We start from the raw sequence: 27,581 nt of genomic DNA on the forward strand, positions 1-27,581 counted from the left end.
CTTTGAAGTTCTGTGGGCGCAGGACTATCGTTCTTTCAAGCTCAATCGGTCGTGCATGACAACAGAATTTCCTAATTAAATAAACGGCCACATACAACAGGCCCTCTCAAGAGCACCAGCACACCTCCGCCAGCCTCCTCCCCTCACGCCCCCCCCCCCCCCCCCCCCCCCCCCCCCCCCCCACGCACACACATACACACACATGGGTGCGCGCCAATGTGATTCTTCCCGGATCCACAACTGATACATTCTAAAATGTTGCATGAAGCACATTTTGAGCAATCGTCAGCATTTCTTAAGTAACCGAAATAACCAAGGAATTATCACGGTAAACAACTTTGCAATTTTTAGCCAATCTATCCTGTCGTAGCCTGAAACCATGCTTTAGTTTGAACATCACGGTCGCTGTCAACCAAGGAAATAGTTTAACTGCGTCATTACTGTCCGTTTCATGCTAAAGCATGGTAGTCTTTGGTCTTTCTGTATGCGGGGCCATGCCAATACGCATGTTTTCTTGGTGCACTCCGGGAAACAAAATGCTGACTTTTTCGGGCATCGCACCATGCCTGAAGGTCATGCTGGCTCTGCACAGCTGCCCAATCCTCCGTTTTCTGGTGGACCAAGCAGATTTCAAACATAATTGCCATTTCCCGCGTCTGCAACGAAAACTACAAAACTTCTGTGCGCCCTATACATTCCAGAGCCGCCCATGCTCATGAACTGCAAATACTTTTTTTTATCGTTTAGCTTTAAAACCGGCAGTGTGTACTCGGCTGAAAAATGACAGCGCACGCGTCAGCTAAAAAGTATGTCCTTTCATTAAAGTTTGAAACCAAAATGGTAGGACCGCATTATAACTCTTTCATCAGATCTCACGACAAAATTCAAAACGTAGCAATATTTTGCTCAGCTTGCACAGAACATGCCTACCCGCAAGAGTATGGTCAGACATCGCCCGTATTTGCGTTATTATTTTTTCTTGCTAAATATAAAGTTCGATACAGCATTGAATGGCGAACTTTGCAGTGACTTGCTCTACCTCATCTGGGAGTGGTAACTAAAGGGGGTGGCTGCTCCAGAAAAGGTATAACTTGATAGTACACGCCTTCAGGCAGATTATAGGGCATTTATGCACGAAGCATTGAAAACGTGACCGCTAGGAATGCAACTATTTGAGAACACCAAGCTCATTACAGCAGACTCTACATTTGGGTTGCGCAGAAATGTCAACCAGATTCATTATGTTACAAAAGCACAAGCTTCTCCGCCCCGATGAGACTCAAAACAGAAGCGCAAATTTAAACTGGCATGACTTAACAAATGCCGATGGCTGAATTATTCCGCTTTGTGTGTGGGACTAATATTGCCAGGTTCATGTAATTTTCGCCCTTAACAGCGCTGTTCTTGCGCGTGATAAGATCAAATGATAAGATCAATGAAGGCCCCTCTAAAATCGCGCAATCATGTTCCTTGGCGATGACTTAGGTCGTTGGGCACCAATCATCCAACAAGATCTGTGCTGTCATAGTGAAATCGCCGCCGGAAAGTGGGCGGGGATTCGCCATTGCTTCAAATGTTTAATTTAATATATCGATAATTCATTTGAAGTTTGCTGTACGACTGATATCATTGTTATCGAGACAAGGCAGTCTTTTTAATGAGCCAAACATGTATTTTATCTTCATAGCCTTTAACCCTTTGAGGGTTTTTGCCGTACGTGTACTGCGGCGGTTTTCCGTCCCGCAAGGTCTTTGCCGTACGGGTACGATTTCGAGCATCCGTTTGAAATTTCGCGCCATATTAACGATGCATGCTCCTGGAGGTGCTGCCACCTCCTGGGACTTACAAGAAGTGTTTGAAATTTGATTGTGCTACCTTCTTGCGGTGAAAAACAGAACTCTCTGGCTTCGGCACGTTACGGCGTCTGTACGTGTTAATGCGTTTCGTGGTTTCAGTTTCGCCACGTGATCGCATCGGAGGCGCGCGAAACTTGATTGACGGCTCGCTATCAGGGGTGGCGGAAGTTGATTTCGATCTATATTGGCGCTGCTCTTATCTTGTTTATTACCCACGCTCACTAGGTATTCTTGCCCTCCTTGCTTGGAACTGAAGTAACCTAATCGGAGACTCCATTGTGGGGGCGGCGGAAGTTGATTTCTATCTATATTGGCGCTGCTATTAGCTTGTTTATCACCGGCGTGCATGAGTTATTCTCGCTCTCCTCGTTTACTGGGTTGCCTTCGAGTTCTTCAGATGCACGGCAAAGCGGCGATATGGCCCAACGAACTGCCCGCTCTGATGACACCGACCGCGATGACTGTTCTGACTCTGAGTTTACTCCTTTCACCGAGTCTGAATCGGAAGACAGCCTTTCTTCGGAAGAAGACAGCTCATTTTCGGACATGCGCTGTATGTGTGCAGACTTCGATAAGGCACTGTGCATAGACCCGTGTTTCAAGGAATACCACACTCCTGAAATACTATTGAACATTTTTCAGTTCTAAGTGATGCTGACCCCAAAATACTGTTCCTGATAATTTTTTACCATTTAATCATGACTTTAGACATTTTGTACATTCCAAATCCGCAATAAACTAATTTACCACCAGGGAAAGTTCTTTTCAAAAAAATTCGACCCTCAAAGGTTAAGGGTGCTTGCAAACTTCCGCGCTTTTTTTTTCTATCAGGGGGGGGAGGGGGGGGGGGGGGGGGAATAAAGGGTGCCTTCAACAACCTCCAGCACCCTGTCATCTCCCTGGCCATAAAGGAGGCCGGCATTGCGGACAAGCTGCGGGGCTCCGTCGAGGCGTTCATGACGGGCCTCATGGCACAAAGGCAGGTAGGCAACGCCCTGTCGGTGCCTCAACCAGTGGATGTGGGCACCCTGTAGGGCACAGTCGTCAGCCCCTTACTCTTCAACATGGTCACAGTGGCACTATCAGACGGCCTGCCCAGTAGAAGGGCGCACAGGGTGTACCTGTCTGTGTACGCCGCCGCGGCGGCCCTGTAGGCACTAGGCCCCATGGCGGGCTGCCGAGGCGTCGTTCTGCAGCTGCAGGCACCCCCGGATGCAGTGCGGGCCAAGCTCGCCAATGTCAGCCTGCAGCTGTCGGGCACCAAGATGGAGGCGATGCTTGTTCACTGGGACACCCAGGCCTGCTGCAGGGTCACATGCCTGCAAATTGACAGCGAGCAGCTCAGGTGGAAGACCAGGGTGCGCTACCTGGGGCTCATGCTGGACCACCGAGATGGCTTCTACCAGGCCGCCAAGCAGCTCCGTGCCAGGACCGGATGGCCACCTCGGCTGTGAGTAAGGTGGCCGCCCAAGACTGTGGCTGCTCCCAACAGACAGCCTTTGGCTGTAGGGCTGCTGATGTGTGCGCTGCCGCTGGTCACCTTGCCGAAACCAAATTGGTGGCAGTTGGAGGGTGACTACCGCAAAGGCGCCTGTGCTTGGTTTGGAGCTCACAGTGCCACAAGTCGCTGGCCAAGGCGGGGGTGTGGACAATCAGGATGGCGGTAGATCAGCAGGCCCTGGGCCACATTGACTGGCTGCAGCGCGCCAAAGGGGGAGGCCTCCTCTGCAGTAGCTGCGCATCCACCAGCACTCGTTCATTGCTCCACCACACCACCTCAATTAAGGACTGATGCCACAACCAACGTGCTCCATCGCAAGGAATGAAGGAAACTGGCCTCGAGGTACTTTCCATTGGTTGCCACATTTGATGAGCTCATGGCAAAAATGTGTGCATACCGCGCTGCAAACCACGTGCAGCTTTGGAAGAGAGACACTAGAACTATCACAGGAGTGAAAAAGCATGATGTAAAGATTGACAGCAAGATGCCCAAGACCCTGAAGTATTACCAGATACTGAGATTTAATTAGGCTCCAACCAATACAATGCAAAAAGGCAAAAAAAGGCAAAAAACCCAACGTTTCGAAGCCGGCTCGGCTTCTTCTTCAGGGGTGACAGTGGCCACGCTGCAGCTGCGTCTTATAGTCTCACATTTGCTGGCCTCGCACAAAGCCCCTCGCTGCGGCACGTAATCCGTGTGTGTACACCGAGGGGAGAGTGCCAAGCGAGCGATTAACATTCCCAGGTGTGCATTGAATATGCCACGATTCGAGGAAAAGCCGCTTCCTCCAGTTCGTTTCCCTTTCGAGGATGGCCGTTCCGGAGAAGTCAATTTTGTGGTCGGCCACTTCGCAGTGTTCGGCGACAGCGCTGCGGACTCTATTTTGTTTCCGGACGTCGTTCTTGTGTTGTCTAATCCTCTCCGGCAGGTTTTTGGTCTCACCGATGTACGAGGCGTTGCACCCCGCGCACGGAATGCGGTAGACGACCCCGGGTGCCTTCTCTATTGTTAGCCGGTCTTTGGGGCGGGGGATTAAGCGGCCTATAGTTGTCGAAGGCTTGTGGGCTATGTGTACTCCTACCCCTTTGAAAATGCGGGCCAAGGCCTCACTTGTTCCTGGGATATACGGCACCGGCACGCGTTTCAGGGGTCCGGCGGTTGAAGTTCTTGGAGAGTTTGTCACCCTCTTCTGCTCTTTGCAGCGGGTCACGGAGTGAATGAACTTTTTCGGGTAGCCGTTTTTCTTGAGGTCCGCAAATACAAGGCTTACTTCTTTCTTACGTTCTGATTCGGACGAACAAATTGCATCAGCTCTGTTAATTAAAGACGACACAACTGAGGCTTTGTGGTTAGCGGGGTGGGCCGAATTAAAATGAAGGTAGCGGCCGGTGTGCGTAGGCTTCCTGTGAACGGAGAACACCAGGCCCCTGCCTCCTCTTGTCACTTGGGCGTCAAGAAAGGGAATGGAGCCGTCTCGTTCACATTCAACCGTGAACTGGATGGCGGGATGAACTGAATTTAGGCGTTTTTTCAGGCTGTCAACTGCGGAGGTCTTCACTATGCAGAAGCAGTCGTCTACATACCGAAGAAAAAGTTTTGGTTTCGGCCGGAAGGAGCTCAAAGCCTTCCCTTCCACGTGTTCCATCGTCAAGTTCGCCATTGTTACAGAGATGGCGGCCCCCATTGCGGTTCCAGTTTGTTGTTTGAAAATTTGCCCATTATGGGAAAAATATGTGCTGGCCAAGCAGAACTCGAGTAGGCGGCATATCTCGTCGGCAGTGAGCGGCGTCCTTCCTTTCTTTTAGGGTTGCGTCATTTTCGAGGGCAGTTCGGGCCGCGGATACAGCCAGCGGTACAGGAACACTAGTGAACAATGACACGACGTCGAACGAGACCAGGCTCTCGTCTTCGTCAATGCACACCTGTGACGCAAGTTGCACGAAGTGTCTGGAGTTGCGTACATGAGTCGCGGTCTTCCCGGCGAGGGGGGCGAGGATGCGGTGCAGGAAATTTGAAAGGGCTCGGCACGGGGATGATGTGAAGTCTACGATCGGGCGAAGGGGGGCGCCAGGTTTGTAGATCTTTGGTAATCCGTAGAAACTAGGTGCGGAGCCGTTTCGACAGATCAAGCGAAGGTATAGAATTTTTTGTTCCGGGTGGTTCTTGAAAATCGCCGCGAGTAACTTGTTCAGCTGCGTCTGCGTTTGGTTTGTAGGATCCCTCTTTAACTTCGTATACGCGTCTCCGTCCAAGAGAGCCGAAACCTTCCGGTCGTAGTCCTGACGGTCTAACACCACCGTCGAGTTGCCCTTGTCGGCAGGTAGGATGACAATGCTTTCGTCTTTTCGAAGTTCCTGGAGTGCTCGGTTTTCCTCTGCGGTCAAAAAAAAAAAAACGGCTACCCGAAAAAGTTCATTCACTCCGTGACCCGCTGCAAAGAGCAGAAGACGGTGACAAACTCTCCAAGAACTTCAACCGCCGGACCCCTGAAACGCGTGCCGGTGCCGTATGTCCCAGGAACAAGCGAGGCCTTGGCCCACATTTTCAAAGGGGTAGGAGTACACATAGCCCACAAGCCTTCGACAACTATAGGCCGCTTAATCCCCCGCCCCAAAGACCGGCTGACAATAGAGAAGGCACCCGGGGTCGTCTACCGCATTCCGTGCGCGGGGTGCAACGCCTCGTACATCGGTGAGACCAAAAACCTGCCGGAGAGGATTAGACAACACAAGAACGACGTCCGGAAACAAAATAGAGTCCGCAGCGCTGTCGCCGAACACTGCGAAGTGGCCGACCACAAAATTGACTTCTCCGGAACGGCCATCCTTGAAAGGGAAACGAACTGGAGGAAGCGGCTTTTCCTCGAATCGTGGCATATTCAACGCACACCTGGGAATGTTAATCGCTCGCTTGGCACTCTCCCCTCGTTGTACACACACGGATTACGTGCCGCAGCGAGGGGCTTTGTGCGAGGCCAGCAAATGTGAGACTATAAGACGCAGCTGCAGCGTGGCCACTGTCACCCCTGAAGAAGAAGCCGAGCCGGCTTCGAAACGTCGGGTTTTTTGCCTTTTTGCATTGTATTGGTTGGAGCCTAATTAAATCTCAGTTCAGTAACTTCCCAACCAGACAGAAGTCTGTCGAAATGTTCACTTTCAAGATTACCAGATACGTTAGTGCTGCATCCATGGGGGCATGAAGGTCGTGAGCAGCAATAATGGCCGCGTGCACATAAATTATTGCAAGTCCCTCCTTGAAAACGTTTTTGTTACATTTACCCGCGGTTGCTCATTTCTTGCTAGCCATAACATAGCTAATCTCCAGGCTCAAGCCTTACTAGTTTCACTATGCACATTGCTGTTCGGCTTGCCTGAGCACATTATCACAAAATGCGATGTATGCCTGGCTCCATTGAAACATATAGTTTTATCGCTTGTGCATAAAGCAGCGCAGATCTATCTGTCTTGCTGGTGGAAAAAACATCTCTGTAGACAGCAAACGGGAGCCGACTGAAATTTTAAAAAGGAATTTTCACGGATGCCGGAAGAGTGGGTTCAAAAGAAATTTACTGGCAGGTTGTCATGCGGTCCCAGTCGGCTAACGAGAAACAACTGCCGCGAAAAATTTATACAAGGGATTATCACCGATGCAATGAGAATAGCCACAGCCATATCAAGTTTTGTGCTATGCCAGGCAATTAGGCAAGGCTTGCGAGTTGCTCTTGCCTTATTTTGTAGGAGCCTCGCACTTACCACCTGGCGGATGTACTGTCAGGCAGGCTCTGTGAGTAAAACAACAACAAAAAACATTCCGGCGAAGCCACGAGTAATTGTCTACTGCAACAGGGTTTTCCGAAGGCGCACAAAAATAGAAGCGTGTCATACGTTCGCTGTAAGCCCCCGCCGATTAGGTTAAGCTTTTGGATACAGCTTATTTTATTAGGCATCAAACACAGTATTTCATGGGAAATACAGGACAATTACATGACCTACATATGTTTCTTTCCAGTCGCAAGTGGTTCACACTTGAGACTGGAGCGGAGAAGCGACGAGATTTCTGCCGCTTTCCTTGTTCGTTTGGTCTCGACCAATTTTTGTCGCCGCGGACAGCAATCGCGTCGCTTCTATCGCTCCAGTCGCAAGTGCGAACGGGCCTTCACACTTGCGCTGCGTAGCCACACCACATCGCAATCTAAACCCATTTTTCGTGATTCACGCCGCCGTTAAAGCATGCACTGCCCATGTCAACACAACATTTCAATCTGCTATCAGGAATTTAACGATAGGCAAGCGCTTAAGCTTATTATATGTGGAATGTTGGAAGCGGTCTCGAAATGTTATTAGAAAGTACGCCTTGCTGCTAAGGTTGAGGCTCTGAACAGGGTGGACAAAGGGGGTGATCGTCATTTCCACAGGGACGGTCGTCATTTCAGTGCACAGGCGCAACAATACCTGCACACGCCACGCAGGAAAAATATGGAATACAATGCGATCGCTCCACGAACAAATCTGTCGTCAAAACTTGTTTTAACTCCCTTTTTTTCCCCCTGAACACTGAGTTCATGGAAATACGCACGTGGAGCGTGCACCTTCTGCAAAAGAAAAACAACCGGACCCAAAAAGTTCACGTAAAAGGAATGTTTAAAGTAAACAAGAAGGCCAAAATAAAAATAACCGAGCACTAATAACAGAGCACATGGATGCCTCACCTTTTTTACTGCGGGCAGTGGCATCTGCAGTGTGCTGAAACTCAACACACCACACCATGATGAATAACCAGATTCTTCTTGCGTGAAAGCGACGATTACATCGGTCGAATTTTAAGGTATATGCATGTCTTTAACACATTTTCCCTTCAGTAGCTAACTTCTGCAATCTCAACACAAAGAAGCCCGCTTGAAGATCAAGAGCTTTCCGCCATTTTGGCCAAGCGCGGGGACTAGGCAGACTAGGGAGGCATTCTAGCGCTTTAACGAAGACTAGGGAAAAATTTCTGGGGAGAAACAACAACTAAACAAACAAATCTAGCGCCAAAAAAATAATGACGTCATGCATATTTTAATGACGTCACACACATTGACCAATCAGCGTTTCCAGCCATTTCTCCCCCTATACGGATGTAACGCGGCGGGGATCTTGGGAGGATGCCGACCGCGCTGCCACTTCTATGAAGAAGCCAAAACGAAACCGAAACGAAGTAGACAAATGTGAAATCAGACGAAAAGCTTGGCGATTCAATTAGAACTCCTCATCGCAAGGCGCGCCCGGTTTAATCGATTGATGTCGGAATGCTGAAAGGGACCGCCTTTGTGCTGCGGGCAGCGTCTAAACCCTTCAAAGCTATCGTCGCCATTTGCGACTGATGGTTCTTGGTGATGAGTGAAGGGCGTTTATGTTTTAATTAACACGAGCCTAATTATTGCTTTAAACGAATTAACGCAGTGCGTGGAAATTCCGTTGCTACAGCGTTGAGCATTGCAAACATGCTTTGCATTCCTTTTTGTAGGGCCGTGTATGCGCATCGCTAGGTGACTTGAAACAGAGATTTCGGAAACTACACGAACGGGGTTCCGCATAAATCTTTCACGAACACGTGAGCCACGGCCCGCCAATTGGCTTGGAAAATCGCGGTAATTGCATCGATAGACGAGCCTTATTAATTGATGGGCAACTAGACAGAAAAGTGTTAGGGCGGTTTTTTGTGCCACAATGAAGTTTCAGCAGATCTCCCCGGGTTTCGGTCCTCTTGCGCGTCCCCATTTTGCGGGGATCAGACGGCGACTGATTTGTGCAAAGAATATTGGAAAACGGTGCGTTATCTTTCGATCTCCTCAATTTGTCATTTTGGAAAATTATATTGGCAAAAACAAAAACGATCTGGAGCAGTTCTGAGCAGATGCTCAAAACTTCTCCAGACCGTTTTTTTTTTTTTTTTTTTTTGGGGGGGGGGGGGGGGGGAGAGATATAATTTTGCCCATCTATACGAATAACATTACGTATGCATCCGAGAGGACATAGTATACGGCTATCCATAATGTCTTCGACGAACGAGGCAAAAAGCTTTAATGTTTGTAGTGAATAAGCAAAATTAAACGTAATGCTGTACGACTTGCGTATGGAAATAGCACATGTCATTTTGCCATGTAAATTTGCGTGAACATACTGTTGGGATTTACAAATCGAGAACACCTGAACTATAATTAACAAAATAAACGGAGTAATATATGTAAACATGGGTACTCTGTTCCAACGCCAGTGAATATACAATGCTTTTTAATTTGTTGCATTCGTTCGTTATGTGCTGGCCGCGCGCCATTCTGCGCGCGCACCTCTTATTTTTGGCTCCATATATGTGCGCCCTTGTTTCTTAATTGGGCCATGATAAACATAAATATTTTTGGGCTCAACGGGCTAAAACGCTGTGTGCTCCCAACATTTCCTGAAGAGAGCCTAAATTCTCATCGCAAAAATTAAGTATATATTCTTGGCTGCTATCGCGCTTCACGCTTCGAACAACATACAGTAGCTGTGCATGATTCCACAATGCACAAAAAATTTTAGGGTGAATTTTTAGGCCTTAAAAAGCGCGTTTTAGGCGCCAAAACAGGGAAACAAACGTTTTAGGCCTCCAACGACGTAAATATAGGCAACTTAAACTTTTACATATGAATTCAAATAATTTCAGACGAAGATGTGCGAGACCTGCATCTACGTCTGGAAAACCAAAAGTCTTATTGTTTGCGATGGCACAAAGGCGCCAACAGTTGCACAAAGCAGTTCAATTGTCCCATAAAACTGCTGCACTAAAGACGATCTATTGGCTTAATTCAACAAGCGCACTGCTCACATTCGTGTTCGATGGCCACTGTAGCTTGCTCGAGCGTCGCATATATAGTATAGCCCACTTATAGCGAACCCGGTTATAATAAAATAGCGGCTATAACGAACAAATATTCGTTTTCTGTAACCATTTGTATACAAACATTTTGTGTCCATATATAGCGAAAAGCGGATATAACGAACCGAAACCGATTTCAGTTTCCCGAGTTGTTCTTTATAAGCGGGCTCGACTAGTGTATAGGGAAACAGGCATGAAAAAGAACTCTCCTTAGTTGGGAATACTGATAGAAAAAATGTGCTACTTTATGTCTGCCTTACGCAATTTATTTAGGAGACAACAAAAACAGACACAAATAATAAACGCAACAGAGACGACGATTTATACCGAAATTAACATAATCTTACATGAGGACTGTTAACTAGGTACAACCCTAGCAATTTTCGCATATATATACAATGATTATCCGATTTGTTCAGGCAAGACGTCTCAACAATGGCAAATACACTTCCGCACATTTGAAGAGCATTTTTAAAGAGCTTTTTAGCAGACGAACAGATTTTTAATGGAAAACGCGTGTTATAGAGCTCGTATTAACTGTAAGATACGCTAACAACGGCGGGTGCGCGGTGTTCAACCGATGCGTTGAAAATAGGTGTAGTTTGATTGATCCCGTGGCATGACGTCACGCCCGCGCATTCGTGGCTGCCCTCCTCGCCGTTACCGCGCGCGCAGGCGCAGCCAGGTCCCGGTCAACACGGTACGAACGGAACGAACCGATCATCTCTAGTGTGGTCGCACATTTGTCGGGCGCGGGGGCACACCGCCATGCAATTACAGTTGAACCTCACTAAATACGAAGTTTGTTTGGCCACGCTTTATTTTAATGACACCCATTCTTTTTTATAATGAGACCGGAACATCGAGAGCCGCGCGATATCGGCTATAACGAAGAAATATTTGGTTCCCGCGAGGCTCAAAACTCGACAGCCAGCATAATAAAAGCAAATTTAAAAAAAATCCAGACAAAACAACCGTTTTTTTTCTGTAGTTTAAGGCCCTTTATTGCGTGGACACTGAAAAACTTCATTTCGCTCAGACTGTGCAAAGCCACCAGGTGAAGGCCACATCCTCTTTCAAGTAAATAAGAAGGCCGGCCTGTTTTGCCGAACGAACTTTGTTCTGTTGTAATTTCACGTTCTCACGTTCCGGTCTGTTTAGTTTGAAACACCACAAGGAAACCGATAAGGACTACCTCGTTTATAGCGGGTTCAAAGCCTAGAACAATGTGTTTTTTTTTTGTTTAGGATTGTTGCGTGAGCCACATTGCCTATTTATTAGGGCCGATTTGCACCACTACGGTTATAACGAATATCGGATACAACGAACTAATTTACTGCCCCGATACTACTAGGTTCGACTGTATTATGTTTCAGCGCTGCTCCGTCGTATCTGAGCGCTGGTCACGGCATGCTCCCTCGACGTTTGACGGAATTAATTCCGTGCGATGTAGGAGCAAGGCCGATACCAAGGAGTAAAATAGATAACCGGGTTTGCCCCAGGTATAGGTGATTTTTAGGGGTGGGAGGAGCATGCAGCCTATAGAGCTGACCTTTGCGATTCGTTAGTGTCGAACACGCGTACTTCGAGTACTCGTTGTAGCGTCGAGTACTCGCAGTTTCAAATATTTCCCGGAGCATAGCTGCCAGAAAACAAGGAGGGGTCATCGCGCTGCTTTTAATTGAGAAGTCAGGCACACACAAAGTTTCCAAAAGTGTGAAAAAAAAAAAAAAACAGCTCACGTGCACCGCCGCAGAGACTCACTGGATTATATATATGGTATTCGTGTCAGTGGCTGAAACCCTCATGAGGTCCTGAGTTCGAGAAGCAGGAACACGAAAGAATTTACGACATGAAGCAAATGTGGCACCATGCATGTTGTGCACAACCGAGAGAGTGTGAAGTTAGCGTGTTTTTAATTGAAGCGCCGACGCTACCAAAGCGATGAGGCGCGGCGTAGTGGAGGTCGCCCGGATTAATTTTGACCACCTGGGGATCTTTAACGTGCGCCGAAATCTTGAACACACGGCCGTTTTCGCTTTTCGCCTCCATTAGAAAAGATGCCGCTGCTGCCGGGAATTGAACGCGTCCAGTTATATGTGTTTTATGCCCATATGACAACCCAGGAGAAAGTGGTACCTGGTCCCAGCCGGTTTATGGTTAAATTCCCAGTTCGAACCAGCTGGGCCCAGCTGGGAATTTAACCACAAACCAGATTGAACCAACTACCATTTTTTCATGGGAAAGTTGGGACGTCGGTCCAAGAGGGGGGGAGGGAGGGAGGGAGGGAGGGAGGGAGGGAGGGAGGTACGCCTATGGGAACACACGACGCACTTTTTAATTACCTCAAGCTATGTCAGCACCCGGTCCTGTCGTGTAAAAAAGACTAGACAGGACGCTGCGCGAAGCTATAGTTGTTAGCATGGGGAAAGAATATGCAATTACAGTCGAAGCTCGTTATAACGAACTACGAAGTATAGCATCGTGGCAGTATACTAATTCGTTATATCCGATATTCGTTGGAACAGTAGAAGTAAAAATCACCTCTAACAAATCAAAAATCCGGCTCGCGTGGTAATCCTGCATACTATAAAACGCACTATTCTAGGCTTCGAACCCGTTATAACCGAAATAGTCCTTACCTGTCTCTTTGTGGCATTGCAAACTAAATAAACCAAAACATGTCAACGTTAAATTACAACTGAATAGAGTTCATTTGACAAAACGGGCATGCGTTATTATTTATTTGAACAAGGATGTGATCTTGGTCTGGCGGATTTTCCCAGCACTGCAGGATGACGTTTTCCATGGTGACCACGCACGAAAAGGCTTTTTCTACTTGTTAGTTTTACAACCTATCAAAAATTGGTGTTATATTCTAATTTCTCATTTTGCTTTTTAAAGGAGCTTTGGAGTTCCGAACCTCGCGGAAACCACATATTTCTTCGTTATAGCCGATATCGCGCGTGTCTCTTGTGGTTTAGGTTTCGTTATATATATATAATCCCTTGTTATAACGAAATCGCTTTACTTGAAATGTCGCTTTATTCGAAATTTATTCTGGTCCCAATCCAAACGCATGCCTTTTAGGCCGCATTACTCGAAGTACACGAAGAGCTTGACCCGCTTAGAGCGAAGTGGCGAGCGGAGGCATGGCCGGGCAGCGGCGACCCAGCGGCGAGTCAAGCTTCAAACATGGCGGGTCAACGCAAGCTGGGCTGGGCTTTCCTCGGAGATTTTCTCGAGCCGGTCATGCTCGATTCGCGCCACCCGAATTTACACAAACGGTCCGAATGCGTGGTATGGTAACTGAATTTCGTTCCTATACATTCGTCAATGACGTGGACGCGATGCTGTGCGAACACCCACACTAGAATTAGCAGTGTCGTCTACAACGGGGCGCCGAAAAACTCTTGTTTTGCAAACTTCACTGCAGCACACCTCGGAAAAAAAATTTCCCAGACATCATGCAAAGCCACTAGTGCAAAACCGATCAGTTTTCATGATTGCGGTGTGCACCCAAAATGAGCAGTTAATCGTTTTTTGACTGCAACAAACGTAACCTCAGGCTCCAGCGACGGCATATGCGGCGCTTTCCAGCGCGAAACTCGCGTAGCGTTTCGTGACGACCGCACGCCCCCCCTGTTGGCCCCATCCACTGCCACTTTTATGATCGCGACCACAGCATGCAATGCTTGGTCAAATTGGAGCAGTGTATGCTCGCGCACGGCAATAACTTGAAACAGCAAAAACTAGCTGCCTTTTTTGCACCTGAATAAAGGTTTGCTTCACTGAATACATTGTGTTTTGATTACTTGCAGTTCTGGGACAATTAAAGTTCGACTACTGTAGCTTTTTCTGAGTGTTTGCTTATATCGAAATACCGCTTATAACGATTTTGCCGTCCCGCTGACTTCGTTATAACGAGAGATTACTGTATATATATATATATATATATATATATATATAAACAAAACTTCTAAGAAGGTGGAAACCACGAACCACGATTGTTGCCAACGTTTCAGCAAATAGACTTGCCTTCGTCAGGGCGTCAAGTCTTCGTCAAGTCTCGTTGCTGAAACGTTGGCAACAAACGTGGCTTCTACCGTGTTCGAAGTTTTATTGCTCCCTATATATATATATATATATATACATATCAAGGTTGCAGTCGTCATTGCCAGTGCTATTCGGCTTTTTTCGAAATATTTAATAGGGCCGAATGACGTGTGCTTGTCACGTTTCTTTGATTCATTGATAAATAAGCGAAAATATAAGTCGAGAAAAAATCCGCCGTTTTCCGGGAGCGGGACTCGAACCCACATCTCCGCATAACCGGTGCGGTGCGTTCGCCATTACGCTATCCCCACAGCGGCTTCTCTCTCGACTTTAAAGCGGGGGTTTATATTTACAAGAGCTCTGAGGCCGGTCAACTAGCGCCGCCCCTCGACTACCGCGGGAGACGTAGAACGTCTTCTTTCCCAGCGGCCGCCACGTAGAACGTGGTCGGAGGTCGGGGTTAGCAATTGGCATATCCGAACTGCTGGAGCCAGTGCCTCGTAATGCATGTAGCAGAACACAGAGATACGGGACGAGGGACTCGGTAAAGATACATATCAAGGTTGCAGTCGTCATTGCCAGTGCTATTCGGCTTTTTTCGAAATATTTAATAGGGCCGAATGACGTGTGCTTGTCACGTTTCTTTGATTCATTGATAAATAAGCGAAAATATAAGTCGAGAAAAAATCCGCCGTTTTCCGGGAGCGGGACTCGAACCCACATCTCCGCATAACCGGTGCGGTGCGTTCGCCATTACGCTATCCCCACAGCGGCTTCTCTCTCGACTTTAAAGCGGGGGTTTATATTTACAAGAGCTCTGAGGCCGGTCAACTAGCGCCGCCCCTCGACTACCGCGGGAGACGTAGAACGTCTTCTTTCCCAGCGGCCGCCACGTAGAACGTGGTCGGAGGTCGGGGTTAGCAATTGGCATATCCGAACTGCTGGAGCCAGTGCCTCGTAATGCATGTAGCAGAACACAGAGATACGGGACGAGGGACTCGGTAAAGATACATATCAAGGTTGCAGTCGTCATTGCCAGTGCTATTCGGCTTTTTTCGAAATATTTAATAGGGCCGAATGACGTGTGCTTGTCACGTTTCTTTGATTCATTGATAAATAAGCGAAAATATAAGTCGAGAAAAAATCCGCCGTTTTCCGGGAGCGGGACTCGAACCCACATCTCCGCATAACCGGTGCGGTGCGTTCGCCATTACGCTATCCCCACAGCGGCTTCTCTCTCGACTTTAAAGCGGGGGTTTATATTTACAAGAGCTCTGTCGAATAGCCGAATAGCACTGGCAATGACGACTGCAACCTTGATATGTATCTTTACCGAGTCCCTCGTCCCGTATCTCTGTGTTCTGCTACATGCATTACGAGGCACTGGCTCCAGCAGTTCGGATATGCCAATTGCTAACCCCGACCTCCGACCACGTTCTACGTGGCGGCCGCTGGGAAAGAAGACGTTCTACGTCTCCCGCGGTAGTCGAGGGGCGGCGCTAGTTGACCGGCCTCAGAGCTCTTGTAAATATAAACCCCCGCTTTAAAGTCGAGAGAGAAGCCGCTGTGGGGATAGCGTAATGGCGAACGCACCGCACCGGTTATGCGGAGATGTGGGTTCGAGTCCCGCTCCCGGAAAACGGCGTATTTTTTCTCGACTTATATTTTCGCTTATTTATCAATGAATCAAAGAAACGTGACAAGCACACGTCATTCGGCCCTATTAAATATTTCGAAAAAAGCCGAATAGCACTGGCAATGACGACTGCAACCTTGATATGTATCTTTACCGAGTCCCTCGTCCCGTATCTCTGTGTTCTGCTACATGCATTACGAGGCACTGGCTCCAGCAGTTCGGATATGCCAATTGCTAACCCCGACCTCCGACCACGTTCTACGTGGCGGCCGCTGGGAAAGAAGACGTTCTACGTCTCCCGCGGTAGTCGAGGGGCGGCGCTAGTTGACCGGCCTCAGAGCTCTTGTAAATATAAACCCCCGCTTTAAAGTCGAGAGAGAAGCCGCTGTGGGGATAGCGTAATGGCGAACGCACCGCACCGGTTATGCGGAGATGTGGGTTCGAGTCCCGCTCCCGGAAAACGGCGGATTTTTTCTCGACTTATATTTTCGCTTATTTATCAATGAATCAAAGAAACGTGACAAGCACACGTCATTCGGCCCTATTAAATATTTCGAAAAAAGCCGAATAGCACTGGCAATGACGACTGCAACCTTGATATGTATCTTTACCGAGTCCCTCGTCCCGTATCTCTGTGTTCTGCTACATGCATTACGAGGCACTGGCTCCAGCAGTTCGGATATGCCAATTGCTAACCCCGACCTCCGACCACGTTCTACGTGGCGGCCGCTGGGAAAGAAGACGTTCTACGTCTCCCGCGGTAGTCGAGGGGCGGCGCTAGTTGACCGGCCTCAGAGCTCTTGTAAATATAAACCCCCGCTTTAAAGTCGAGAGAGAAGCCGCTGTGGGGATAGCGTAATGGCGAACGCACCGCACCGGTTATGCGGAGATGTGGGTTCGAGTCCCGCTCCCGGAAAACGGCGGATTTTTTCTCGACTTATATTTTCGCTTATTTATCAATGAATCAAAGAAACGTGACAAGCACACGTCATTCGGCCCTATTAAATATTTCGAAAAAAGCCGAATAGCACTGGCAATGACGACTGCAACCTTGATATGTATCTTTACCGAGTCCCTCGTCCCGTATCTCTGTGTTCTGCTACATATATATATATATATATATATATATATATATAGATATATATATATATAGAAAGAAAGAAAGAAAGAATGTGGAGAAAAAAAGCGTAAAGGTCATCGCACCAGACCGGTATTCTGGAGGTCGTGGGTTCGGATCCCACCCGGCATTTTTTTCTCCACTTTCTTTCTTCCTAAATTCTTCATCTGTTTCAATGACCTACCACATCCTCCCCTTTGCTTTCAGAGATTTTCTTGACTGCCAACCCTTATTTCTGTCTTATTTTCAACGAGCCCTTCATTTCCTATTCTGATTCGCTACATGCATAGCGAGGGCCTCTGTTCTGGGAGTCTTGGTGCCATAGGAAGCTTAAGAGGGTTCAAAGCTGGTCGACCACTCTCCACATGTCGTAGACACTCAAGTCACGGCCCGGGGGCTAAAAAGAAGGTCCCCTTCACCCCGAGTAGTCCGAGTGGCGCTGGCTACCACCCCCCAAGCGCAGGAAACAAAAATACCTCAGCATAAATACCACAGAAAGTGGAGGGGAAAATAGCTCCGCCGGTAGCGTAGTGGTGATCGCACCAGACCGGTATTCTGGAGGTCGTGGGCTTGGATCCCACCCGGCGGGCATTTTTTCTCCACTTTCTTTCTTTCTTTATTTCTTTCCAAATTCTTTATCTGTTTCAATGACCTATCACATCCTCCCCTTTGCTTTCCAGGTTTTCTTGGCTGCCAACCCTTATTTTTGTGTTATTTTCAACGAGCCCCTCATTTCCTATTCTGATTCGCTATATATATAAACAAATGTCACTGAAATGAAGCGTGACCAACCAAAGTTCCTACTTCGTTCGCTATGGCCAACAATTCGCTATATCAGTGTTCGTTATAACGAGGTTAAACTTATGAAGAAAAAAACACAGAAAACATGAAAGCGATCAAGTGGCTCAAATTGGCGCTATAATTGCGAAAATTGACAGAAGCATGACATTTGTGCCCGTGCACGCGTGTGAACGATTGGAGAAAAAAAATTGTAAAGGTACGGAAGAAGAAGCTTGCTTTTGGCAGCTGAGCTACGGCAGATGAGAGACGAAAATGGCAGCATAACAAATATAGATGAAGCAATTAAAAGAAAGCAATAAAGCAACAATAAACAAAACAATAATTTATGCCTGTTTGTGCCGGAACGATAGGCAATAGCGTTTTAGGTGAGCGAGGTCCCTATAGCTGTCTTTTAAAGTGGGAGCATTTCCGCATATGCAGCTGCAGGCAGTATAATTAAGTGATAAAATTAATTAATCACGTTTCTTGTTTCAATTTTGATGCCTAGGAAATAACTAAATCGTGGGCTTGGGGCAAGTACGGCGGCGACGGATCGTGGTGCAAGGTGGGAGATTCATTGCGGCAAAATCTGTCGCTTAGTTTTCACTGTCACCATTTGAGAGCTGAATTGGCTGAATCGTCCAGAAATGTCCAGAAGCATGCTCAGACGGGACGAAATGGGCTCGATAATGAGCACTGGCTCTATTTGCGGCATTTATAACTGCCGTTTACGTGGTGAAATTATGAACTTCGTTATGATTTCAAGAAAAACTTGAAGCGAAGACAAATTAAAGCCTAAAGTTCAGTGACGCGTGGGGAGGACCTTTACGCAGCCTTTACGACCACCTTCGGCCACTCATCGCAGTTTCGGTTTCGGTTTTTAAATTTTGCTCTTGGGAAACGTTGGTTATAAAAATACCCTATAATTGTAAAATAATTTAAGGTTGTGAACAGCGACAAACAACTGACTGATATTTTTTTGATCGAGCAAGACAGTAACAATTGTGAGGAACCAAAGCGTATCCTTGGCGTATCACGTGAGTCAACTGAACGAATTTTTCTAGTGCTAAGTTGATGGTGCTCTTCGACTGAAGGTGCCCTAAAAATGGCGGACAGTTTGAGTTTAGACTTTCCTGTCATTAAACGCGATTTACTGCGATCTCGCCGCGAATGTTCGCTGCGCGGACTGCGTCACAGTGCGAAATGGGCGGCAGAGCTAGCGTACATGCTACGGAACGTAGAAGCCAATACTTCAAGCCCTATCGGAAGCCTAGACGACTCCAGCGACTTGGACGAAGGATACCACCTAGCCAAGGGCTACATAGACCTCCAGGAGTACGACAGGGCGGCCTTCCTTACCACAGACGCGGCCGCGGGTCCCGCGCAGTTCCTGCACTATTACGCGAGGTACCTCTCGGATGAAAAGAAACGCCTTGATGATGTGGTCGACCCCGTCACAGCTACTAACCCTGGAGCAAGCCGGGCACTGAAGGACTTGCAGGTTTGTCTGACATTTAGTCAGGTGCAGTTTGTTGTTGTTGCCTTTTACGAGAAAACCAACTGCCACAGCCGCAGATTTTGTCGATATCGTTGAATCGACTGTGAAGCAAAAGTATTGCGAAGTGACCCTGCTCAAAGATCCAAGAAGTACTACGTAGATTGAATTCGGGCTGGTTAAATACTCCTGAGAGATGTCCGGAGCTTCTCGTTTTATCTGTGCCGGCGTCTGTATACTCTTACCGAAAAAAGGAAGAAGGAAAAAGAAAATTGTGCTGCTAAAATTGGGCCAAAAACATGACACTTTGAGTCACGGTACGTATGGGTGTAAAGTTTTTTTTTTCTATTTAATTTGTGTAGAGAGTGTTTATATAGTTAGTTTTTCTACAGGTACAGTCTTCTACAGCTACAGTTTTTTCTCGTTTGGTAAATATACAACAGCAGCTGAGGTTTCGCTTTACAAGTCAGCTGTCGATGCGTGCTCACTGGCATGGAGCCCTTAAAATAAGAAAATAATGACTCATGTTATTGTGTTTCGGATGGCTGTCAGTTACAGCCTATTCCAAAAGCATGATGGCATGCCCTTTCATCAGTCACTATATTTCTCATCTAAAAACGAACCTTCTGAGCAGTATGTATATGTATATACATTATCCAGTAAGGATTCAGAAGGACGCAAGGTTTTGGTAGAAATTAAACTTCATCAGACCTAGCTTGTGGTCCACAATAAACCACAGGAAAAGCACATGTGTTGAAGAAGCAGCCAGCAAAGTGACGGGCACTATCAAGCATTGGCGAATCGAATTTGCTCTACATGCATTTATCTGGGAGCGCAGTGCGCAGAAAGGTTCACTCCTCAAAAAAGAAGTAACAGAAAAAGAACTGTGAGCACTGGGGTTTGCGATTTGTCGAGCAACAGTCTGTCACGTTAAGCCTCATTGTATTGACGGAGAGGCCGCCAATTAACGCTTGGTGGACCAATTATATGATGATAATGCATTATCTTTCCACTCGTGACCTCTAAGCGCTTACCGCAGTGGCTCAGTGTACTACGGCGTACAGTGTACTCGGTATTTAGTGTACTACAGTGTACTCAGGGTACAGCATGCTTGGGCTGGTGAGCCCAAAGACGTGGGTTTGATCCCAGCCACAGTGGCTGCTTTTCAGATGGAAGCGAAAAGCAAAACGTCTGTATGCTGAGATGTCGGCGTACGTTAGCGATCCTCAAGTAGTCAAAATTGATCCATGGCTCTCCACTGTGGTGAGCCCCATAGCCAGGTGAGGCTTCGACGCGGTAAACCCTCGTTATTAATTAATAGGCATTTAAGGGGGCACGCTGGCCTTAAAAGGCTTTTTTTTACAGTTATGATGATAAAAAAATGGGGGTGCATATGTAGTTTTTCATTCTGATCGTAGATATAAAATTTGTTTTTGGGTTAAATGACTATATTCAAATTTATTTGGATTTTTATATTTGATTCTTTGAGAGGCTTTGTAAAAAAACTGCTGGAGGGATGCAGCTGAACAAGGTAATAGTGAACTGTGCACAAATCAAGGAGTGCAATAAGACTAACAGTATCATTCTATCTGGTCTGTGGCAGAAGTTAGGACTGTTTGAAGTTCTGGCCTGGAAAATGGAAACCAGAACAACCGGTTTTGCCTTCCAGGCCCGAACTTCAAACGGTCGTAACTTGTACAACAGACCAAATAGAATGATGGTGTTAATGTCTTATTGCACTCCTTGATTTGTGCACAGTTCACTGGTACCTTGTTCAGCTGCATCCCTACAGCAGTTTTTTTACAAAGGCTGTTAAAGAATAAAATATAAAAATACAAATAAATTTGAATGTAGTTGTTTTACGCGAGAACAAATTTTATATCTACGATCAGAATGAAAAATTACATATGCCCCCCCCCCAATTTTTATCATCATAACTGTAAAAATAAGCTTTTCTGCTTTTAGACCAGTGTGCCCCCTTAATGGAGCCATGAAGAGAAAACACAAGTTTGGTTCATTCAAAAGATTGCCTCGTTCGAATCATACTGACACCACTTTTAACGTAAACTTCACTCAAATAAGCTACATAATTAGGAAAAGAGGAAATGGCCATGCGACCCACTAGCGCGATTCCCGCAACAGAACCTGTGATGTCATACCAGCCAGCTCTGAGATTGGCGGAGGGTGGCAAAAGCAAACCCAAGTTAGGCAGAGCTTATAAGCTTGCCGAACAAGCTATTTGCGCTTAAATTTAGGGCACATTCTTTTTTAAAGCTGTAAGAATGGTGGGACAAACAGTGGAAGTTACGAAAGCACACCTAAACGTAGAAGTACCGATGCGTACTGCTGTTGGTACTGTGCGCACTATGCTTGGTTTAGCCGCACTGGACTGCGGTGCTTTGGGGTTGTTTCGTACGACACTGGCTGATTGGCGCAAGCAACGGTGTCTTACGTGACCATATTTTGTCGGGCGTACACTATGTTTCACGAAACGATTATTTTCTCCCTGAACAAAAAACAAGCCAGGTTTAAATATGGCCAAAAACAAACCAAAGGCAGAAAACAGCTTGCCACGGTATGGTGGCGCCATCTAGGTTCACTAACAGTAGACAAGGCTTCCTGTGATGTCATTGTAGACCGCGAAAACGCACGATTTAGCTGGAAAATCAAAATTTTAACTTTACATAATTAATTTCTCAGTGACTAAAGCATCGGTTGCATTCAGACAAGCTCTGGGAGCACTATAAAACTCGAAATGTTTCGAATAACACAGACTTGTATTTTGTCTTCGTGGCCACTTTAAAGATCACCCTTTCCTCTATCTCCCCGCTCCCAGGTGGAACTCAAAGCTGCTCGTCCCAAGCTCGACGGCTTCGGCTTGTACATCTACGGTGTGGTTTTGAAGCGGCTGCAGCTTCGCCAGCTCGCCATCGACGTCCTCGTAGAAGCCGTGTGCGCAGAACCGCTGCACTGGGGCGCCTGGGTGGAGCTGTCGCCCCTGATCAAAGACCGTGACCATTTGCTGCTCCTGGATCTGCCGGACCACTGGATCAAGCACTTCTTCCTCGGACATGTTTTCCTTGAATTGCAGCTCAGCGAGGAAGCGCTCAGGGTGTATAAGCAGCTCCAGCAGGGGCCCTTCCAGGACAGCCCGTACCTCATGGCACAGGTCCGTACCTCTACGTGGGTTACTTCTAAGCTCACCGGAAAATACAGGGTGGTGCGACGATAATTGGAGCACTTTAAAAATTTTTCCTGAGCCAACCGCCGTTCTGTTCGCACTCAAACTTCGCGCGAAGGTTGAATTTTGTGTTCTACTTTGTTTGCCACCGGGAACAACGATAGTACTTACCTGTTTATTCTGAAAATAAATAAAAACAATTTTCGCCTATGGGAAAATGGCAGCCGATTTGGACAAGCGAGCGAAATCAAGTTTATCCTGGAACGACGGCGCCGCCTGGGGTATGCAAAGCGAAATGGACAATGGGGATTCACGGTAGGAAGGAGCCAAGTGAGGTAGCAGACGATCAGAAAATCTCTTTCGTCCCTAGTTTGCAATGATCACAAATACTTGCATAACAGCTGATACCAATCACACTTGGCTTCTTCCTATCGTCTTTGCCGTCGTTCCAAGATCAACTTACACTGGCTCGCTTGTCCAAATCGGCCGTCATTTTCCCATACGGGAAAATTGTTTTATTTTCAGAATAAACAGGTAAGTACCATCGTTTTTCCCGGTGTCAAACAAAGTAGAACACAAAATGTGACCTTCTTGTCAGGTTTGAGCGCGAACAGAACAGTGGTTCGCTCAGAAAAAATTTTTAAAGTGTTCCAATTGTTGTCTCACCACCCTCTACATCCTTCTAGCCATTCCTACTCCTAATGCCTGTTAGGTGCGGCTGAGTGTACATAGGTACACAAACACCCACACATACCGGATGCAGGGGGGTAGCTCCTGAAGGTTCTGTTGAAATCACATCATGGACGAGTGGCAGCACTTGTCATTAAATGACTTCAGTGGTAATTTTTCAGCCAGCAGTTGGTTCGTAGTGGGGAAACAAAAATGGCTTGGCTGGTAGTGGATAGTGACACTTGCTAATTACAATGGGGGTGCGGTAATAATGTTGATAGTGCTTGATGTGGAGTTGGTTATTGCCGCTGCGTGCTGTTGACGTTTATCAGCCTCGCTGAACCTTATGAAGATAAGCTCCCGGTAAAAATGTTAGTAGTGAGGTTCCGTCTTCTGTGTGTGTTCATTCTTCTGTGCCATGCTATACCAAGACATGTATATGAGGTGGAAAATTCAACATGTATAATCTGAATACTGGCCAAACACCCTGGCACCAGATGTCTGAGCAAACACTTTCAAAAATGTTTAAAAATCGACTTTCGAGAAGAAAAAAAACTTTTTGGGAGGACTGTTTGCTGTGGCAGACATCAGTAAATGTGGAAGACGTGTTAGTTAGCTTAGTGGTAAGCCAAATTTTACTAATCAACTTATTAATTAGCAGAGCTTGGGGGTTGTTGCCAGTGTCACCCGCACACCAAACTGAAAATCTATGCATGAGGAGCGATGAAAGTCTTGTGCAAACACACCTGCTGGTGACCTTGAAATGTATGAGTTGTCATCTTACCACATCACTAGAAGATGGTGCATTCGCACTAGATTTCTTGTGCTTCTTATACACTGATTTTTGGTTTCATATGGGGAAAAAAACACGTAATGTGCATGCACTGCAGGACTTCAGAGAACAATCTTTCTTCGCTTAATTAACTGTTATGGCATCGTTGTCTCTGTGGCTACTAACTTTTCATTGGCAGTCACCGCCAAATGTCGCTAGTTGGAAAGTTGATCTGCAGACATGTAATTTTCATGTTTCTAACTATTACTGAGGTCCACAGAACATCATTGCTTGCTCTTTAAATGGAAACTGCTCTCAAATTTTCCACACACAAAAAAAATATTTTCACCTAATAGTACACATAAAAAGAGTGCGAGATGCCAAATACTCCGTTTCGAACGTGAACGTGAGAGACGCAAACGGCTTGTCCAGATTGGCATTTTTGGAACTGAAACTGCAAAAAAAAAAAAAATAATAATAATAAGGCAGCCATTATTGATGGCCGGACATGATGTAGGTGATGGAACGGAAGCAGGTGCGCCAGTACTGGCGGCCGCTTACAGAAGCCTTTAAATGCACTCGGTAGAGTCGCCTTTCGCACTTTTATTTCTACAGAAACGCTTTCATTAACATTTGCCCTGGCTAATAGAGTTGGGCGCAATTTCGACATCGCGCTGCTATCAATCGAGATAAAGTAGACTGTCCGACAGGGATTTCAGTGTGCAGAACTTTGGCCGCCGCTGCTGTGGTTGTAACTGACTGAGCGATGACAGAAAGTAAATGGTGGAAGGAAGTGTGGCAAAAGTGCGAGGGGGAGGGTGGCGCGGCCAAACAGAAGCCCACCTTCGCTGTGTGCTGCACGTGGTCTTTCTCCGTCCTCCTTGCTGCGTGGCTCATCCGAACCACGCGAAATTTGCGTGGGAGGTTCAAACACGATTTACACACAACATAGTCGGCAGCAGCGACGCGCTGAGAGATAACAGCAGAGTAGAGTGCCCTGCCATGGGTACGCTGATCACGCGAACACTTCCTGAGACACAGAAGATATGCGCAGTGACCGAGAAGATTGCGATTCGTGCTGCGCACAAATTTCGCGTTAGGGAGTATAGCAACTGTAATTTTATTTCCCTCAGACTAACTGCTGAAGTAGCAATCCTTGGCATTGCGAGTAAAAATGCGGGTCCAGATTTACAAAGCTACTGGCTCGTATGATATCGAAAAGCAGATTTGGGTAGCCGGCGCCTCGGCTGTCATATCGCTAATTTTGAAGGGAACAAACCGTCAGAGGAGCAGCTCAGTCACTAACTATTTTTACTCTGTCATTACGTGCAAACAGCTTTGTGAATATCGGCCCCGTATTTTTCACCTCAGTGCACATCGAGGATCGAATTGTAAAATTGGTCTGAAACTGCATGTCAGCTTCCACAGCTATAGTTGATGCACTAAAACGCGAAAAAAGTTCCCTGTCTAGCTGTTTTATACTTTCACCAGGGATGTGTGCAGTTTATAACATTTTACTGACAAGTAAACCAAATCTAACACTGCGGTGGATGTCAAACTTTCCTTTGCAGAAACTTACTCCACCTTGGGGATTTCCCCTAAATGTCGTCGATTAACACCTGTTTATTACTTCGAGTTCAATTCGTTCTCGCGCTACAAACGACTAGCCTCCTGGTTAGCTCAGTTGGTAGAGCGACTGCTCTGGTTAAGCGGTGGTCCCGGGTTCGAATCCTGGACCAGGACGAATTTTTCTTCAACTGCGAAGTTTCTGAGAAAGCTGTATAGCTTTTCCTTTGTAGCCGTATGGCTGCATTCAGGTGGATGTCAAACTTTCCTTCGCAGAAACTTATTCCACCTTGGGGGTTTCCCCAAAATCTGTTCGATTGAATGTAGCACTCAATCTCGCGATGTGCAGGTGGCCGTCGCCCACCACAACTTGCGCGAGCTCGACAAGGCCATCGAGGGCTTCCAGGCGCTTCAGCAGGTGGACCCCTACCGCCTGGACAACATGGACGTCTACTCGAACCTGCTGTACGTGCGAGAACGGCGGGACGAGCTGGCCCTCCTGGCCCACCGCACGTCCGCCACCGACAAGTACCGGCCCGAGACGTGCTGCATCGTGGGCAACTTCTACTCGCTTCGCAAGCAGCACGAGAAGGCGGTGCTCTACTTTGGCCGCGCGCTGCGCCTCAACCCCAACTACTTCCCCGCCTGGACCCTGATGGGCCACGAGTACATGGAAATGAAGAACACCAAGGCGGCCATCCAGGCGTACCGGCGGGCCGTCGAGGTCAACCCCCGCGACCACCGGGCCTGGTACGGCCTCGGACAGACCTACGAGCTGCTCAAGATGCCCGCCTACTGCCTCTACTACTACAGGTCGGTCACGCTCACCTTTGACATGCTTAAAGGAGCCATGAAGAGAAAATACAACTTTGTGTAATTTGAAAGAACTAGAATTGAGTATCTCACTCAGCTCCATTACAGCCACAAAAGATGCTTTTTAACGAAAAAAAAAAAAGCAAGAAGTATTTAAAAACTTTCGAATTTTGTGCCACAGTGACGTGTTATGAGCAAGAATGACGTCATACGGGCCAACAATAAAACATAATTTTAAGTGCGTTAACGGCACGTCAGCATTCAAGTGATGCGGTCAAATGGAACTAGAGGCCCCCCCATCACAGACATCCAGTCATGTGTCGTCACGACAGGTCAGTCAGGTGGCCGCCAATCGCACAAACAAGGTTCCGTGACGTCATAGAAAAGTTGCAGGAAATTGACACGTTTCACACGTTTTTTCCCATATCTCCGTTATTTGTTCAAAGATTGCGATGATATTGGTATCATTGTTATCGGGACTAAGCAGTCTTTCTAATAAACCCAACTTGTATTTTGTCCTCGTGGCTACTTTAACTCTTTCGTTACGGCAGAAAAATGGCTGATTTTGAGTGCTTCCTCAAAACTTTTTTTTTTTTTCCTCTTGAGCAAGTCAACGCCATTTAGCATGGCTATGCATGAAATTGTAGCTTATAGATTGCTCTTTCACAAACATAACAGCAGTTCTGTCAAAAGTATGGTTATTTACTGTTGATTTGTCAAATAAACAGAAAAAAAAAAGTATACACGCAATCCGTGTAGGCATTTGTACTGAGCCTAAAAATTATTTTAGGAATTCTAAGACATTCATGTTGTTTCTACGTTTCTAAGCTGTTATTCAACATATACGTCAACACTGTACACCAAGTTGTGGATTCTTGCGGGCCCGCCAACCTAGCGGCCCTGACGGCTGCCACTACGCAAAGTCACTCGAGAGTAGGTCGGTCTCTCTAAATGAGGCGTTTTTTTTTTTTTTTTTTTCCAAAATGATCTAGATTCAGAAACTGAAACTGAGTCGGATAAAACTGTAGTGACAAGAAAAACTTGCAACTTTCCTTCAAAAAAGGGGTGGCTAGAAAATAGTTGTGATAATGCCTTGAAGACGTGTATGCAAATCATAGTTTGTGTCGAAAATGAGCCGGATCCTGCTGTTTCACGGATCAGAATGAGCCTAATCCCAATGGGAGTTTGCTTTTGGCTAGAGTGTTCAGACTGCTTCTTGGGTGTTGTCGGAAGTTTTCTTTC

General features: G+C 46.8%; 1 protein-coding gene and 2 long non-coding RNA genes across 4 annotated transcripts in view; 1 reads left to right on the plus strand and 2 right to left on the minus strand.

Annotated features, from left to right (window-relative positions):
* The window catches only part of LOC144142709 (cell division cycle protein 23 homolog), a 61,222-nt gene that overhangs the window by 11,346 nt on the left and 22,295 nt on the right, over positions 1-27,581 (plus strand). The window contains exons 1-3 of one of the 2 annotated variants that reach the window (XM_077674375.1): positions 18,883-19,344; positions 22,175-22,507; positions 25,876-26,339. The exons of the other annotated variant lie outside the window; for it this stretch is intronic. Of the exons in view, the coding sequence (XP_077530501.1) occupies positions 18,949-19,344; positions 22,175-22,507; positions 25,876-26,339 (1,193 nt within the window). The 5' untranslated portion in view covers positions 18,883-18,948. Of the gene's footprint in view, positions 1-18,882; positions 19,345-22,174; positions 22,508-25,875; positions 26,340-27,581 lie in introns of those variants that run through there. 2 annotated transcript variants of the gene reach the window in all.
* On the minus strand, positions 2,774-8,468 carry LOC144142708 (uncharacterized). Its single transcript, XR_013317034.1, has 2 exons — positions 8,066-8,468; positions 2,774-3,590 (listed from the first exon to the last, which is right to left on the minus strand). It is a non-coding gene; the product is annotated as an uncharacterized LOC144142708 (long non-coding RNA).
* On the minus strand, positions 2,863-3,355 carry LOC144142707 (uncharacterized). The gene is made up of 2 exons (XR_013317033.1): positions 3,224-3,355; positions 2,863-3,106 (listed from the first exon to the last, which is right to left on the minus strand). It is a non-coding gene; the product is annotated as an uncharacterized LOC144142707 (long non-coding RNA).

Source organism: Haemaphysalis longicornis, unplaced genomic scaffold (assembly GCF_048455015.1).
Source record: "Haemaphysalis longicornis isolate Haplotype H1 unplaced genomic scaffold, Haemaphysalis longicornis Haplotype H1 scaffold_6, whole genome shotgun sequence".
In the NCBI taxonomy this organism is placed as follows: Eukaryota; Metazoa; Arthropoda; class Arachnida; order Ixodida; family Ixodidae; genus Haemaphysalis; species Haemaphysalis longicornis.